Raw genomic sequence first — 17,837 nt, 5'->3', positions numbered from 1 at the left:
ATTATAAAATGAAAAATGTCTAAAGCCTCTCTACACTCAGGAGAAATGTACTGTACTTTACATGGAAAGGATAGAAATGTAATCTATGGGTTGATGGTAGCACATTGTGCATGATTGCATAAGATTATGAATTTACTGTACAAAGCCTTGGACATGTTGCAGATGCTAGAAGTACCTGCTTGAGAACTTTTAAATGTATTTATCCTTATACTAGTACTACTACAGTATTTTAAATCAGAAAAAAACCTATTTAGGTTTCTGCATGTTTTGAAAATTTGAAAACTGACTTGTGTAAAATTAATAGGTACTTTTGGGACATTTTCTTAGAAGGTTCATGTGAATTTAAGCACCACTTACTTTTAGATAATATTTTTGATGCAGACCAGAATATTGAAATTTGTAACATATTTGATAACCATTGTAAAACATATTTAACAAAAGCAATGACTGAAAGAACTGAACTAATGAAAAATATTACCACCAATATTTAATTTTTATGTTATTTACTGTACTTATAAACTTATATTTTTTGTCATTTTTATTTATTTATTTACTTTATATTCTGTAATTGAATTCTCTATTTTTTTTTCTTTTCTTTCTCAATTTCTTTTTTTGTACATTAAGTTATTCCTTAATTATTACAGAATAATGAGAGTAACATTTCTTTTGCTTGTCCAGTATTTTTTCTTTACTCATTTATCTTTGCAATAATTAATTTTTATATATTGTCAGTTGTTGTTTTGTAACTGTTGTAGGGGTCAAACCTCTCCTGTGCGAGAGTGTTCCTCTGTTATAAAAGAGAGAACCAATAAACCTCATCTTATCTTATCTTACAAGAAGCCTTTATAGGACCCTGCAGATAAATGCAACAAACAACTATTCCAAATTGCATGTCAATCCAAGCAGCCTTTCTCAAGATATTTGATTTTTAGTGTTACGCGTTGTAAAGATAGACATGAAAGTTTTTCTTTACTAAAGCAGGGAAAAAATATACAAAAAAAAAATATCAAGTTTTTAATCTCATTTTTTTTTTATTCATATATACAGACAGTATATTTACACTCAATAAATATCAATTCGAGGTGGGCTTCTTCTTGAGATTAAGCCCCAAGGGAAAAAAATTCTCCTCAGGGACCCCCTATATCTACAGCACCTTCCGCCTGGCCAATTGAATCAGTAAACCTGACTGAAATCCGATTGCCTGGATTGAAGGATTTCTGCTTCAAACCCTGGACAGCACCCTTCCATGTGCGGGTCCTGCAGATATTGAAGAAGCTACAGGTGTTATCCGGAGTAATAGGAGCAGCAGCAGCCACCATTGTAGGTGGTCTGTGGACAAAGGAGGAAATAACAATTAGCCATTTAACAATTTCTATTGCCAAGTGATATTAATTAAATTTATTGGGAAAATGCATGGAAAATATGCAGATTAGAATAAAATACTGTAATCTTATATCTTGTGGTTTGAATGCTGAATAACTAAATGCTGTAGAGCCGGGCTTAAATGATTTACATATAGTAAGCTATGGTGATTTCAATTTACATAACTGCTTAATCTATACAGCAATCTTAAAAAAATGGATTAGGATCCATTACTATTGTCTGTGACTAACTGTAGAAAGGGCATTGGATCATTTCTTTTTGGTACAAGTACTGTAGAAGAGCTATATCTAAATTTATACTTTAATTATTATTGTTGAAATCATTAATTTATTATTACTATTGTTTTTGTTTTTGTTTTTTGCTTAATAATTCAAATTTGTTCATTCAGGAATTTCCAGTGATTGTCATGTGGTCAATAAAGTATATTTTCAAATTGACTGTAAACACTACAGTATTGCCTTCTGAAAAATAATGAGCCAGTGATCGGTACGAGAACATGCTCCATACCGACACAATGACACCATATCATACCGCATTATTAGATGTAGTATATTGTTTGTCTAACGATTACTGTACCTGCAAGATAAGTAATTGTAGAAATGCCAAGTATATCCGCTTCAGTGTCAGGGGAACCCACTGTTCCTGTATGTCCAAGGACATATTTACGCTGTTTGGCCTATGGTTCAGGCGTGGCCTATATTCCAATTTGTCTGATGAAAATTCATTAGAGTTGGCAACATGTACTGTACTCCAGGTTGTCTTCAGACTGAGAATTTTCAGACCATTCCTGAGCACTAGAGCTTGGAGTATCTTCTAAAATTGTATCCCAAAAACAAGTTGGAATTTGTCTCTTCCTCAATGGCCATATTGCTGAACTGTCATCTTGGATAGGGTGTCGAAATTCAATGAAAAACAAAAGTTTGCGTTAAGCTTGAAAATATTTGCAGTACACCTTTTGGTTGGTTCCTTCCACATCTCTTCCTAAAATTTAAATTGTAATGTTCATATAAATGTGTATACTGATACAAAATAACATAAATTCACAGTAGAATTCATGATCTGTTTGACTGTTGACAAGTATAATTTTAATGATAGGGGACAATTTCTAAGATTTTTTGGTCTCCTGTCGGCATCGCACTGCACTTGTTGCAAACAAACCATTCCTGAGCCTGTTAAGAGGGTGAATGATGGTGTTTGCCTCTTGGTATTGACTCAATACGTTCAGTATTAGGCCTGGATGACGCTCGGTCACCTCCCTGAGAATTTCTTTTAATTGGGTTTTCTATAAGGCATCAAGGCAATTTTAAAATGGTTGTCCCGGGCGTGGGACAAGTGGAATCGCTCATGCCTGGCATTTTGAGTGGGTGCATGCCTTCTTCTCATGTCTTTTGGTGTTGATATGTCCCCCTCTTATATCTGTCTATACTGTGATTATCTTGTTTTTTTTTGTATCCTATCCTTGAACAATTTTACAATTCATGTTGATACTCAAATGAAAATTATTTTTAATGTGACCTCTAAACCTGTACTGTTCTCTATAATAGAGAAAAGTCTATACTGTACTTTTACCCACATAGTTCTGTAGAGCACTGCCCATCTCTTGCTGTGACCATGGAGGTATCCATGCTGTGACAATGTTGCCAATAGGGAAAAAACATCTGCTTCGAAGCTTCAAAAACAAAATCTTCAGATAATCACTGCAACCTCCTACTGAAAAAATAAACTTGTAACCACTACTAAATGTACAAATTTGGCAAACAGATCACGGATGTGGAATCTGTCAAATGCTTACATGGCCCAACACCCACCCTCACTGCACCTCTGCCAACAATAGACACTCTAAGAACTATAGAAAATTACATTGACGGGATCCATACATGAGTTTGAGCTGTTACATTTATCCATATTGATTGTTGAGTTTTAGCTTTGTGGAATTGTGTATTAATTTGTTTTATTTTACAAATATATGCATTTTATTGACTGTTCTTTTTAACTTCTGATGTTTTGTACAATTGCATCGATTCAGCCATTGGCCTAGCCTTTTACAATTTTGATGTTCGAATAAATAAACCTTGAATATGTATATAGTATATTTTAAGATATATTGTGTCATTTTCTTGCTAATAAAGAATACAAGTAGATTATTTGTAAATCTTCTGCAGCATTTCAATAGAATTTTGCAAATTTGTCAATTTTAAAGGCAAGATGAGTATGGCTTCAGTATCGGTATTTGTAAAAGAAATGAAAAGATAAAAGTAAAAGCATAGTTATTATTACCAGTATTTCAACATATTTCAGTATAAAATTATCTTCTTAATAGAAAGTGTAGGGTTATACTGTTCATGTGTTTTTATATGTAAATTAACTAGCAATGAACTTATGAATTTTCTGTTTTTTGCAAATTCTGATCAATTTCCTAAACACGAAATGGTAGCATAATACTGTATTTGAAGTAGTTGTTTGAGCAAGGATTTTTTAGTATAATTCTTTAGCTGAAACACTAAAAAAATTCCCAACATTAATGAACGAAGGTTCTGTATGATAGCTATGAAAGCAAAACAAATTGTTGTGCAATATTGTGTTATTTCCAGATTTTTCTACGATAATATACTGTAAGATACAGTAATTGATTTTGTTTGTAAAATAACAGGCATGCAAGGTTGCTGACTTTTAAAAAAAATAGAGAAGTGCAAATCTGTACAACATACAGTAATTATGCAATGTGTTGAAGAAATTCATGTCAAAAAATATGCATTCTTATGGGTGTTATTTGCAGTAGATAATGATAATGTACATTGTTAAGAAGTATTAATACCACAGTTGTAACAGTGTATTTATAGTAGAAGAAATAAAATAATATCAACAATTTTAACTTTGTGTTTAATTGTTGTCTGTTATCATTGGCAATTTTTATTATTGTCAGGTTTGAGTACAATATAGGAAATAGAAAGCAAAGGAGCAATTATTTCCTGAAAAAATTGCATGAAGCCCGCAGAGTTGAAGGCAAATTTTGAAGGAAATAATGGTTCCTTAGGCTTCTATTTCCTATAGGATACAAAATTACTTCGACTATAATTGCTTTATAAGTTAGTTGTGGCATCAATCACCTTTTCTATGGGCTTTTATAATCAAACTACTGGTTGTGAAGCAGTTGCTAGGGCCCTATATTATAAATCCATCAAAGTGCTGGTTGCTCAGTGATCACTGCGTGTGCATTAACTTCACATATTAGAATGATTTTTTAGTACCAAGTACACGCACTTACACTCTCTTTGAACAGTTCTTCACGATACTTGGTGATACGGAGATGAATATATTGCTTGTGGTTAATGAAGTTTATTAGGTAGGCCTAACGTCCTGATAAACAATTTTTTAATTATATTAAATTGTATTGTAAACATTAATACGAATTATTTCAGTGTTGCCTTATTTTTTCAGATTTTTTATTTTTTAAGTCAATCACCCTTTTATCTCATACCCATTATGCCTTTTTCTAGGTCATGCCTAGAACAGTCTATAGGCTTCATTAACAAACTCTGTAGCGCAAGATTTGTTTGTGAGGCTTGCTGTGTGCGTTCATAGCTTGGCCTAGCAACAAAATATTCTATCTCGATGGACTGTAGTAAAATCACCCCAGCTTTGAGCTTTTTTGAACACTAGACGCAAAAAATTGGAGGTACTATATTATTGATATAGTGATCAGTAGAGAATAGGAAAATTCAGTGCAAATAAAAGTGATGACGTTATAATGATAGTCCAGGAGCAAAGGCCCATTTACTTTCTGACGGTGACTACAATTTTAGTTGGTATTTTTTGGAGTTTAATAATAGAAGGGGTTAGAAGGGTAAGCATAGATTTACAAGGAGAGGTGAAGAACATTTGTTGGAAGTTTGTATAAAATGTAAGTTTGTTAAAAAGCCGTATTTAATGCTGTATTACAGTCATCTTAAATTCTTCCATGAATAGTAGTCATCGTGAAATTTTCATTAAATGGTTTGGAATGACTTAAAGAATGGTAGCAATCCTTAATGACAGTGAATGAAATGAAAAATCAGGAACACAATTCTCATTTGATAAAAGTTAATAGATTTAGGGATACCAAAATTATTCAAATGAGGCAGCAAAGACTGGGTTTCATTTCATTTCATTTTAATCATTTATTTCAAAATCAACTCAACATACAATTAAAGAAAATAAACATTACGTATTATAACATACAGTCAAAATAATTAAGTTATGTCAATTAAGTTAAACAAATCAAATATCAGTGTATGCATCATTGAAAATGAAAAAGGGGTAAGCAAAATTGGCAAATGAACCACAAATGCCTTAATTCATGCTCTCCTTAATAAAAATAAAAGAAAGATAATAAAAAATTAAAAAAATATATAAAATAATATTTGAAGTAGTTGCATGATAAATTAAAGTTACTGTAGAAATAAATAATCACATTTTTGTTCCATTATTAGTGTACTATTGTTATTATTGCAATGAAGTAAGTGTCTACTATTTAAAACCAATTCATTAAATTCCACAACAATGCAAACATAAAAATCTTAGTAGCTTATTTCTTTTCATTAAAAAGTCCACATAAAAAATGATTGTTTATATTTAAAAATACCATGATGGTATGTATATTAAATGTAATACATAATTATCGGCATGACTTAAATAATAAATTATCTATTAAAGTATCTGAATGATTGTTGGTACAGGTATTTCAAGATATAGTAAATGGACTATTTTCATACAGGGAAGACTGTATACTAATATCTTACTTTACCGAATAAAATTGATTTTTAAAAAGGTATATAAAATATTGATATATGAACATTTAATACCAACAGTTATTATACATATTGCATCCTTGCTAGTTTTTATCAAAAGCTTTTTATATTACTTTCACAGTACAGTATTGTATTTAAATACAATAAACATGCCCCTTTTTCCTCTTCCAACTCCGACTGAATTTTTAATAGTACTGTACAATAATATGTAAAATAGTTCTTTAAATCATAAACCACTCTTATTAGTAATTTTTTTCACAGGATTCAAGTTCAAGTAAATTTGAGCTATATGCTGAAGCTTGCGGTAAACCACGTAGGTAGTTCTGAAAATAACTGTTGTAGTTGAGAAAGTCTCAAAGTATTGTTTGAAGGTTTGCATGGCGAAGTAATAACATATATGAGCTAGCATCCCCATATCAGATTAGCATATGTCAATATAAAGTAAAGGATCATGAGGCCTCTAAAACTGTTTCGCATGCATCTGTGCGTGCACTCTCATGGGGCAAAGCCCATCTTCTTTGTAAATAATCTCTGCCTAGCTATCTCTTTACACATGGACAATCAATGTACAGTACTTCCACATTGCCTTGAATTTTGGCATACAGGAATATTAATTTTTCTGTCTATATAACATTAAAATTACATACAGTGTAAAATTGTTCTTACTAAAAACATGTGGTATGCCTAAATACGGTCTTGATGACATCACACCATGACCCTATAGGCACATATACGGGCATACAACAGAATGCAAATGTTATCATAGGGCTTTACAAAAAAATGACATGGTACAACACTAATAAAATTATAAAATATTTTTGTTCCATTATTAGTGTACTATTGTTATTATTGCAATGATGTAAGTGTCTACTATTTAAAACCAATTCATTAAATTCCACAACAATGCAAACATAAAAATCTTATTAGCTTATTTGTTTTCGTTAAAAAGTCCACATAAAAAATGACTGTTTATATTTGAAAATACCATGATGGTATGGGATTATGAAATGTTAAAATGTAATACATAATTATCGGCACGACTTAAATAATTAATTATCTATTTAAGTATCTGAATGATTGTTGGTACAGGTATTTCAAAATATAGTAAATGGAATATTTTTATACAGGGAGCACTGTATACTAATATCTTACATGACCGAATAAAATTGATTTTTAAAAAGGTATATAAAATATTGATATATGAACATTTAATACCAACAGTTATTATACATATTGCATCCTTGCTAGTTTTTATCAAAAACTTTTTATATTACTTTCACAGTACAGTATTGTATTTAAATACAATAAACATGCCCATTTTTCCTCTTCCAACTCCGACTGAATTTTTAATAGTACTGTAAAATAATATGTAAAATGGTTCTTTAAATCATAAACCATTCTTATTAATAATTTTTTTTCACAGGATTCAAGTTAGTAAATTTGAGCTATATGTTGAAGCTTGCGGTACACCACGTAGGTAGTTCTGAAAAGAACTGTTGTAATTGAGAAAGTCTCAAAGTATTGTTTGAAGGTTTGCATGGCGAAGTAATAACATATATGAGCTAGCATCCCCATATCAGATTAGCATATGTCAATATAAAGTAAAGGATCATGAGGCCTCTAAAACTGTTTCGCATGCATCTGTGCGTGCACTCTCATGGGGCAAAGCCCATCTCCTTTGTAAATAATCTCTGCCTAGCTATCTCTTTACACATGGACAATCAATGTACTTCCAAATTGCCTTGAATTTTGGCATAGAGGAATATTAATTTTTCTGTCTATATAACATTACAATTACACACAGTGTAAAATTGTTCTTACCAAAAACATGTGGTATGCTTAAATACGGTCTTGATGACATCACACCATGACCCTATAGGCACATATACGGGCATACAACAGAATGCAAATGTTATCATAGGGCTTTACAAAAAAATATGACATGGTACAACACTAATAAAATTATAAAATATTCATTATGTACACAACTGTTTGATAAAAGCTAAACATCAAGAAGACTTGTCTTCATCTGACATGTTTCTTGACGATTTCAATTTCAACAAACATGCAACTATGATAAAAAGGATGACAGCAATGATGAGTGAACCAGCAACCAGTCCAACCATGGTCCAACGCCATCCAAATGAATTCTTCATTGGCGTCACCATCAGGTTAAAATTACCGCCAATCATGTTGTAACTGAAGAAATAGATGGCCAGACAGGAGGTTTGAATTTGCACAGGTGCAATGTCAATCACCACTGAGAGACCAACACCTATCCAAAGTTCAGAAACACATCCAGCAATTAACAACCAATAGAATGCACCTGGTGGAGGGGTTGTCAGAGCACCAACAAACAGAGGAGCAGCTAAAAACTGAAGAGAAAGATGAAGATTTTAATATAATACTAGTACATTTGGTGTATTTGAAAAAACAATAGCACTTTATTGTGTGCACTATGTTGCAGTTTTGTATACGATATGTATTATAGATAAATACAGATTACTGTATTTTTGTTATTTATACATATTTCATATAAATTTATGATAATCTTTTAAGCATTATTATTAATTTTCGATACAAGTTTGTTTTGTTTTAAATCATTTATATTGTCAACAATGTTTTTAATTTGAATACTCTTGTGTTTACAGTCACTAGTACAGACGATTTGATGTACATCTGCAGTAATTTTGTGATTAGTATACACAGTAAATTGTATATTGTACTTTGTGGACCTTGTCTTTTTTCTGCGTAGATTGATTTTGCACGGCACTTAGCAAATGCGTACTGTTCGTTACAGCGCCAAAGGACACGAGTTCACGTCCACACCTGTCTAAACATAGCGCTATTGTATTGTAAGTAAACTCGCTGGAGGTTCAGGAAGAACCCGGAAGTAATGTATGTTTGTGTTTCATCGTGGTGGCTTGGCAGTCAATGTGTTAATATAGTAGTAGACCTGATTACATGTAGTTAGATTTATATAGCGCTGTATAACAAAGTCTAGAAGCACTCAACGTATGTACTAGCTCTTACAGTAATTTTCTTTGCCACTAAGGGTCACTTTGTGGGAGGTTAAGGTACTGAAATCAGGAATTCTAGTACTGAGTGGAATTGACCAATAAAATGTTGTTACCTGATTAATATTAATGAGCTTTAAAAATAAATTAATCTGTCAAACACAGTATGAAGTAGCATTCAAATCAACTTACAGAACTTAATATAATTACAATAAATCGTCCAATGGTTCCCCAGCGTCTGGCCAAGCGGTCTGCAAGGATCCCACCAAGGAAAGTCCCTAAGCACCCGCTGACCACTGGACCCCATGCCATGAACACCTCTGTGGGGTAATCAGGGTAATAGTGGTTGAAGTAGTTGTTGATGTTGTATGTAAACACAAACCCACTGGCATTCCTCAGAACCATGGCGAATACCAATAGGATGTGTACGGGGGATTTGAACTCGCGTAGTGTCTGTTTAAAGTTCACTTTCTCTTGAATGTTACCAATCTATTTGAACATAAGACACAGAGTTAATAATCACAATAATTCTTTACAAGCCTATTAATATTATTATCAATATTAGCACAGTGACACAAGTGAGGAACAATCCTCAAGGGCAATTATGCCACAATATAGATAACCAAAATGTAGTGATGAACTAATTTATATGAACTTGAACTTAAATAACAATACAATAATATCCATGTTTTCCTTAAAAGCAGAGTGTTGTTACACATTTCAAAAAAGATCAGGCATATATATGGTTTAAAAATAATAATATTAATAATTCTGAAGACTTCTATAGTAGTGGCACTCCTGTGCTTACCAAGAAACTCAAGAATTTATCAAGATATCCAGGTTGAAAAAAGTATTATCTCCTGAAAATGACAAAAAATAATTTTAAAACTTAACTTGCTCATGTCAGTGAGATACAAATAATTATTAACTTGAGCATAGTAATTATTGAATTGAAAAAAAAGTGTACCCTGTTTTTTATACTGAATAACAAAAACAAAAATAATAAAACAGTTCCATTAATTGGAAGTGTTTCATATTTTTATGAAAAATTATGGGTAAACATTTTTATAAAATACACTAATTTTTATGTTACTTCAAAATGAGCAAAAATAAATGTGTACCGGCTGTTCAGGTTTCCGCTCTTTAACTGTAGTGAACATCAATATACTGATGGCCAAACCTGGAGAACCACTAATCCAGAACGTCCACCTCCAACCCAAGGCATCATCCAGGATTGTCAACAAAAATGCTGAAGCGTATCCAATGAAAATAGCTGCTGTTAAGGAAGCAAGTACAATACTGCGATGCTTCTATATTCAAAACAAATCCATCATTTTTTGATAATAAACTTTAAAATACAATTAAAGTAAAATTTTCTATAATTCTTATTCAGGGGTCCAAAGTTGGGAGAAGCCAAGAGGTTATTAAAATAAGACTTCTTATTTAACATATCTAATTATAATGTACTGTGATTGGTGAGACCCATCACCAACTGAATCTGTGGAGACTATCGATAATACAGTACATTAAAACATCATGAATTTGTGGGAGATGCAAATTTCTGGGTGACTCAGTAACTTTTGAGAGACTGGGGATCTGTGTGAATACCTCCATCACCACAACAGGCTCTGGCAGAGATTTGCAAATATCACTGATTTGAATACCATTCTAAATGGCCCAAAGTTGCATTTGTTCCCATGGTACCAACTAAAGTAATAATAGAGTTTTTAAAGGTAGTATTTAGCAGAGAAGGGACGCTGGTTTAGGGCAAGCCTCAAATAATAAATACTGTATTGTTATTTTCCTGTTCTTTGTTTACCTTTGTGAAATAACAAGTGAGAAGAGACGATGCAAATGTTAGATAGGGTGCTTCACTGAAAGTTAAAAAAAATTTCAGTTTAAAAACATTTGCAATGAAATAAAATCTCAAACAAATTCAGTAATGAAATAATTCAATGCTTAAATTGAGAGTTAAGATTTTGATAATACTGTAATTGTAATTTCGTACTGAACAATTAATAGATTATATAGTAAAATTATTGATTCTTTGAATGCAATAGAAAAAAGGTGGAGACTGTGCTGGTTTCCCATGACAGAGAAGCACCTTGGAAAACCAACTAAAAAAAATATTAATAAATAATAAATTCAGATTCTCAATATTTTTTATGTTTTTATACATATGTTTGGATACTTACAATAATGCCAACGACATACGAGCAATTGCAACCTGCCAATATTCTTGAGCCCACCCAGTCAACACAGTAGCAACGCTCCAAAATAAAACACAACTTGACAGGATATTCTTGCGGTTCAGGCTTCCAGCTTCTGAAACTAAACTTACAGGGACACCCGTAAAGCTTAAAACAACCATAAACAGGGGTCCGACAAGCAGTTGATATTCTAGCCCTGTACCTGTATAATGCCATTTACACAAATCACTAGAATTCAGGCTGTTACATCTGCTGCCATCACTCCAACTGCAGAATTCAGCACCACTTTCATTAATGTTGTGTTTGCTGAGATATTCATTTAAAGCTGATATGTTAGACACGTTGCATATCTTGTCTCCAAATTCAAGATCATTTGCCATGCTCTGATTGGTTGAAATCAGCACAAACCTTCAGGCAGCCAAATTTAAAAATGAAGTGAATTTTTTTACAAAGTATCAATTTTAAATTAATTTTTAGTTTACAGTAGATGCATTTTTTCTGATAAAATGAAGATACAGGATAAAGTTTAGTTAAATCTTCAAGAGCATTCTATCGAGAATAAGTTGTATAATTACGAGAAAATAAGGCTTGATCAAGAATGAAATAATATTTAGAAACAATATGCAGAGATTACATATTTTATGTTGGTAATTTCCATTTCATAATTTTTTTTTTCATTTCATTTTTTTCATTTTTAATTTTTTTTTTCAGAAAGCATTTCATTGCTTTACTTTTATAAAACTACCCCACTGATGATTTTCGTATTTTTAATGTCACCTGACTCCAATAGTAAAGCATAGTATTACAAAAACAAAAATGCTATGCATTGCTAAAACACTTTGTTTCATAGCGAAAATAAAAAAAAGGGGTGATGTGTGGTAGTGATGGACAAGTATGAGGCGACCCATTGATACTAAAAAATATGCGATATCCCAAAAACTATACTTGGCATTGTACTTTTGAAAAATTTCATTTGTGTTCCACATCGGAGACTCCTTCTCAACTAAAAAATTTTTTGGATATCACCAGAAATAGTCTATCATGTATATCAACGTCTCTTAAAAACTGTACATTGATATTTATTGAAGGGAGCCTATACCAGCGAAGGTGATATCTGGACAGTTTTGCTTAGGACCACTACAGTACTCTACTGTTGTGGTATGATAATGGAGTGATTATTTCATAAAATTATAAGTGACACAATACAGTATCTAAAATTTCAAATTTCAGTAGATGAAAACATCAATAATTTCAGTATTTATATTATAATTATGATATTACATTTTAGACTAAATATGTATTTTCACTGCATCTTAAGTTGAATTTTGTTGAAATGGTTTTTATTCAGTTGCTTTAGTTTATTTCATTATCATATTACTGTTACTGTTGTTATGTATGCAAGATACCAAAATATGGAGGTTATGGGTTCCATACCCAGTAGAGTGCCCTGGACCAAGTCTGTGAAGCTGTTGGGTGTTGGGTCCCGATAATGGGGTAGGGGCTGCAGTGAGGTTGAGTGATAGGGTGGAGGGTCTGTGCCAAATGTACAGATGGTATTGCCTTTTAGATTTTGGTTGTCTACAATAGATGATATAGCTTCCAAAAATATTTTTATCAATCTTTTTGGATAAAGGCTACTGTAGTGGCCCAAGACAGAGACCCAGTAGGTGCATCTAGATGTGTAGTACTAGTAGGAATAGTGTACGTGTTTAGCATAGAGCCTACCCGAAAGAAAGATATTATACACTCTCTTATTGCTTGCCCTGCTGTCCCCCATTGTGCTACTACAGGTGGGGGTCATACCGTACTGTACCTGTCACCATGTTTTACATACTGTGGAGGCATGGGATGGGTACTGCTACTGCTACTGTGCATTTTGGTTTAACAAAGCAAATGATTTTGTGAGTGCCAGAAGGGAAGATATCTAGAAGCGGAGCGGGTGTACCACAAACCAAAAATGTGTCTATAAAGTGTAAGTAGTAAAAAGTACTAAGCTGTGAGAAACCGGTGTTAAATCAAGAAATATAGGAGTGAATGAAAGGTGAAGAGAAACATTACCTTATTTACAAACTATGATGAAAAGAACTCAAGCTCTATACAAACTATCAAATTTTCTTTGACAAAAAAACAGTGTATGCCCATATATATTCATGAAGGTGCCTATATATGGTCATGGTGTGATATCTTCATGATTATGCCCTGGTTTTTTCCAAACAAAATTTGATAGTCTGGACAGGGCTTCAAAAACATTGCAAAAACTGAGCGGGAGTAACACAGACCACCATTAATATACAGTAAATAAAATCCAAGTTATGAATACGTACGTGAAAATCAGAAATGTATTTTTGGTAAAGTTTCAAAATTAAAAGAGAAACCCAAAAATAGTTTTACAGTAAGAGCAGAGAAGTACACAGTAAAAGCAAATTATACAAACTACAAACAGAAAGAATTGTACTACCAGTAGAAACAGACAGCAATAGACTGAAAGAAATGATTGATTGGAGACAGGTATGACAATGTTAGACATACTAGATAAACAGAGCCATAAGTTTCAAAAGCAAACTCATTTTATGTGCACTGCATTTTGAACCAAATAATTTACAATAGGACAACAAAGTTGTATTGGTAAGTGTGACAAGTATAAAGGATTGAGATCGACTGACAAGAATGTGGAGTTTCATGACAGGGATAAAAGAAGCACATTTCTATTTTCATAGAATAGAAAACAATGGTAACATTGTCTTACCTGCAGAGCTGATTGAATATGTTAGCTACAGTCACAACTACCACAACATAGACTGCATAGGGGCCACCTACTCGTTGTAACGTTGTTACCTTAGGAAGCTCTTCCTGGACTTCTTCACCGGGATTGATTAGAGGATCAACCTCTAGCCCTGCGCCTTCTACAGCCATGTTGTTGACTACCTCACCAACAAGACTATTAAGACAAAATTGAAATGGAGCACTTGCAAAAATTTTAGTCACTGCTTAAAGAAAAAAAAACCTACCAAAGAACATAATTTTTTGGCTCTTGATGTTGGTTGTCGTGGAGATAAAATCGGTAATGCAACCAAACCTAATAAAAACACTATCATTGTATTCATAGTTCAAGTTCACAGTAGACAAAAGTACTACAGACTAAATTTCTAATAAAAAAATCATTGCCCCAGGGAGCTCACTCTTAAATATTTCTATATGGGGAGGTGCCGCATTTACAGGGTATATTTTCGAGGACTTTGTAGCACAAGTGTGGGAAATAACCGTGGTGAAATTGTTAAAGCCACTGGCCTATCCTGTGTCAAAGTGCCACGATTTTCCACACGATGTTAGCGGGAATTTCAAGCTAGGCTGTGTGGCAAGCCGGTAAGCCCCTTGATAAGTCTACCTTTTTGCCATCGAGAACCAGTAATAATTGCGCCCTCTTTGGCACTTATTGAGGCCTTTTTCCTGTCGTCTTTTACAGCACAGTGCGATTTTGGTAAATGGTACAGTAGTTCAAGTCCATAAGAATTTTCAATAAAATAGGTAGCGTGTCTCATGTCTTGAAGTGGCTGCAGCACCCCCCCCCCCTGTTTGGTTGGTATGCAAGTGAGCTCCAAGGAATCATTGCATTCAGTACATCGTATAAAGGAGTCATTTATTATAAAGCTTAACTTTCTTAAAGGGTTTACAGTTGTTGATTTACAATTAAAATTATCTAAACTGTACGTTACACTGACCATCTTTAATGTTCAACATAAATTATAATCCTGGATTATATAATTAACAAAGACCTTGTTGATGGCTATAAATTCTTATTCTAATAGTAACAATGGGATGTCATGACTACTGGAAAAAATTGGTAATCTTTGGGATATTCCATGTGATCATATTCTTTTATACTTAACTAAAATGCCTAAAATGAACTAGTGTGTTCATTATGGTTTGGTAGTCGTTACTCCTTGTGTATCTTCATTAGACTACATTTCTATGTAGTTATTCTTGAATTTTATTAATGTATTGTTTTCACGATTTTTATTCTTATTTTTATTGTCATTATCTCATGGTAACTAAAAATCTTTATGTTTAGTCACCAGACAGTCAGTCAGACAGCCTGCCGGACATAGAGAGAAATAAAGTTGCCTGTTGATACTTATTCAGTGGTTACTGGTGTTTGTTTATTGTCTGCGTCGGGTGATTGTGGCACCCTCAACCCCAAAACCAGTCGATAATAGGCACTTTACCAAGAGGTGCGGCAATTCGAGTTAAGCGCCCAAGCACAAAACTTTCTGTTGCGTAAAGTGCATTGTAAGGTCAACTACAGTGAGAAAACTGAAGCAGCTAAGACATGTTCTTCATCATGACAGAGGATTTAGACACAAAGTTGAAAAAGTTGCGGAACCAAAGCCACATCAACAAAGCGTTAACAACCCGTTACTTATTGCTGAATGATACGATGAAGAAAGAGGAAGTTGATGCCGCAAGTGTGTCCAAGCTGATGAAAAAATTTGAGGAAGCGTTCGATCAAGTGGAGGTTGCTCACCAAAGAATGGGAGAACTGCTTGACGATGACTCAATTCAAAAATGAGGAACTTTGGATGCACACTTGCCAAGATTTGTTCTGGAAGATAAAGACCATCACACAGAAGTTTTTTGTTAAGGAGAAACCATCTGACAAAATGGTTAATGAGGTAACAAGTGCCGTAAGCACTGATAGTTATAATTTTCCTGGTTTAAACGAATTGAACTGCCGAAAGCTGAAATATTAGAATTTTATGGTAAAACCAGTTACTATCTGGACTTTCATTAATAATTTTAAGATTAACGTCGCTTCTAAGATATCAAATGATAGTATTAGATTACAGTATTTACTTCAGCTTGTGTAAGGGCAAGGCCCACATTTGTATTGAGAGTTTTCCTTTCATAGATGTAGGAGGCTATGATAAAGCTTTAGAGATTCTAAAGAAACAGTTTGGTCAGCCTCATATTATATTGAATGCTTTATTGGATGTAATGGTAAAACGAAGACACATTAATGTAGGTGATGGAGAGGCCTTGTAGTTGCTCGTAAGTGATATGAAGAAGTGTAATGTTACTCTAAACCCAGATGGGTTATACCAGTGATTTAAATAGCACTACCAATTTGTTAAAGGTTCAGTCCTTACTACCTACTGTAATGCAAAACAGATGGGCTAATATTAAAGCACATGAGTTTCTAGATGACTGTGAACCTACATTTTTAGATATGTTAAACTTTACTGAAACACAATCTGAAGTATCTTGTAATATGTGTGGTAGAAATGTTGGTAAAAATAATGATGCTAAGAAACAGAAAAGGCATCCATCGTCCTCCTTACACTGTCTGTCTTGTACTTTTTTGGTATTATTGTCTGGTTTTCTTGATTTCATTCATTTTTCCATAGAGACTGCTCATTGATGACATCTACATCATTGCATTTTAGGATCTTAAACCTAACGAATAAGTAGTGACATTGGTTGCTTTAATTTAACGACCATGTCTCTCATCTCTTATTAGAGCACCATTTGTTAATTTCACTCCAATACCCACATCATGCTCATCATTTTAATTAAGATAATGTTAGGCAAAGATTTGCTGAATAATTACCTATATTAGGGTCTTAACCATGTTTAATACTACCACAGTCCTAGTAGAGTCTGTAGTGAATATTATATTAAAAACAAATGTGTGAAAAGTATCTCATTGTTTGGGTTTTTTTTTTTTTTTTTCACTACTGCAATAAATCAAATGCTATGACTGAAGATGGGATGACGACTAATGTGTTAGGATTATCACCTAGTCATAACATGGTAGAATCCAACATGTGACTCTGAGTACAGAATGACATGATTAAAAAAAATAGATTATTGTTGAATTATTCGTTGTCATGGCTGAATAGGAACCTGAGCAGCATCTATTTGTAACTGTAAATAATAGGGATAATGAAAAAAATTAAGAAAAGTAAGGTAAATTACACACTTTACTGTACAAGCAAACAAATACAGTAATATATACCACAGATAATCACACAATAGTATGTAGTGCCAGCTGCTGGCAAGTGACTGCACAATCACGTGACTGACTCAGTGAACTAATAATGACATTACCGTCCTCATGAAGGTCCTGGGAGGATTGAGCTGATGGAAGGACTTCAGAGATACCACTACTGAGCAAGGATTTACAACTGAAACGGTAAGTCAGTGCTTATTGTTTGTTGTCGTATAGTTAAGTACTGTACGTGTAGGTCTAAATATTCTACACTGAATTACTAGTTTACACAAGTCAAATCCATGACTCTCAATTATTGCCTTAGTTTTGACTTAGTTAGGGGTGGTGGTGTTGGGGGTGAGGTGGTTTTAGGGGTGAGGTGGAGTTAGGGGTAAAGGTAGTGCGATTATACACATCTAGACGTGTATAAGAGACAGCTAGATAAACAGAGCCC

At 33.3% G+C, this 17,837-nt stretch overlaps 1 protein-coding gene across 5 annotated transcripts in view; it reads right to left on the bottom strand.

The window, feature by feature from the left end:
• Positions 1–5,310: 5,310 nt before the first annotated feature.
• LOC117102705 (D-galactonate transporter-like) overlaps positions 5,311–17,837 on the bottom strand; it is a 20,458-nt gene continuing 7,931 nt past the window's right edge. Inside the window, exons 3-8 of one of the 5 annotated variants that reach the window (XM_033243093.1) lie at positions 14,144–14,335; positions 11,383–11,523; positions 11,007–11,061; positions 10,309–10,497; positions 9,380–9,676; positions 5,311–8,545 (exon numbers count right to left, since the gene is read on the bottom strand). In XM_033243093.1, coding sequence (XP_033098984.1) covers positions 8,180–8,545; positions 9,380–9,676; positions 10,309–10,497; positions 11,007–11,061; positions 11,383–11,523; positions 14,144–14,310 — 1,215 coding nt within the window. In that variant the 5' untranslated portion in view covers positions 14,311–14,335 and the 3' untranslated portion in view covers positions 5,311–8,179. Of the gene's footprint in view, positions 8,546–9,379; positions 9,677–10,308; positions 10,498–11,006; positions 11,062–11,382; positions 13,879–14,143; positions 14,350–17,837 lie in introns of those variants that run through there. The other 4 variants (XM_033243094.1, XM_033243091.1, XM_033243092.1 and 1 more) reach the window with 4 other exon arrangements.

Source organism: Anneissia japonica, unplaced genomic scaffold (genome assembly GCF_011630105.1).
Source record: "Anneissia japonica isolate Jap-2015-1 unplaced genomic scaffold, ASM1163010v1 scaffold287628_len271844_cov180, whole genome shotgun sequence".
NCBI lineage: Eukaryota > Metazoa > Echinodermata > Crinoidea > Comatulida > Comatulidae > Anneissia > Anneissia japonica.
The sequence above is the reverse complement of the archived record's forward strand: the minus strand, read 5'-3'. Positions and strand labels throughout refer to the sequence as shown.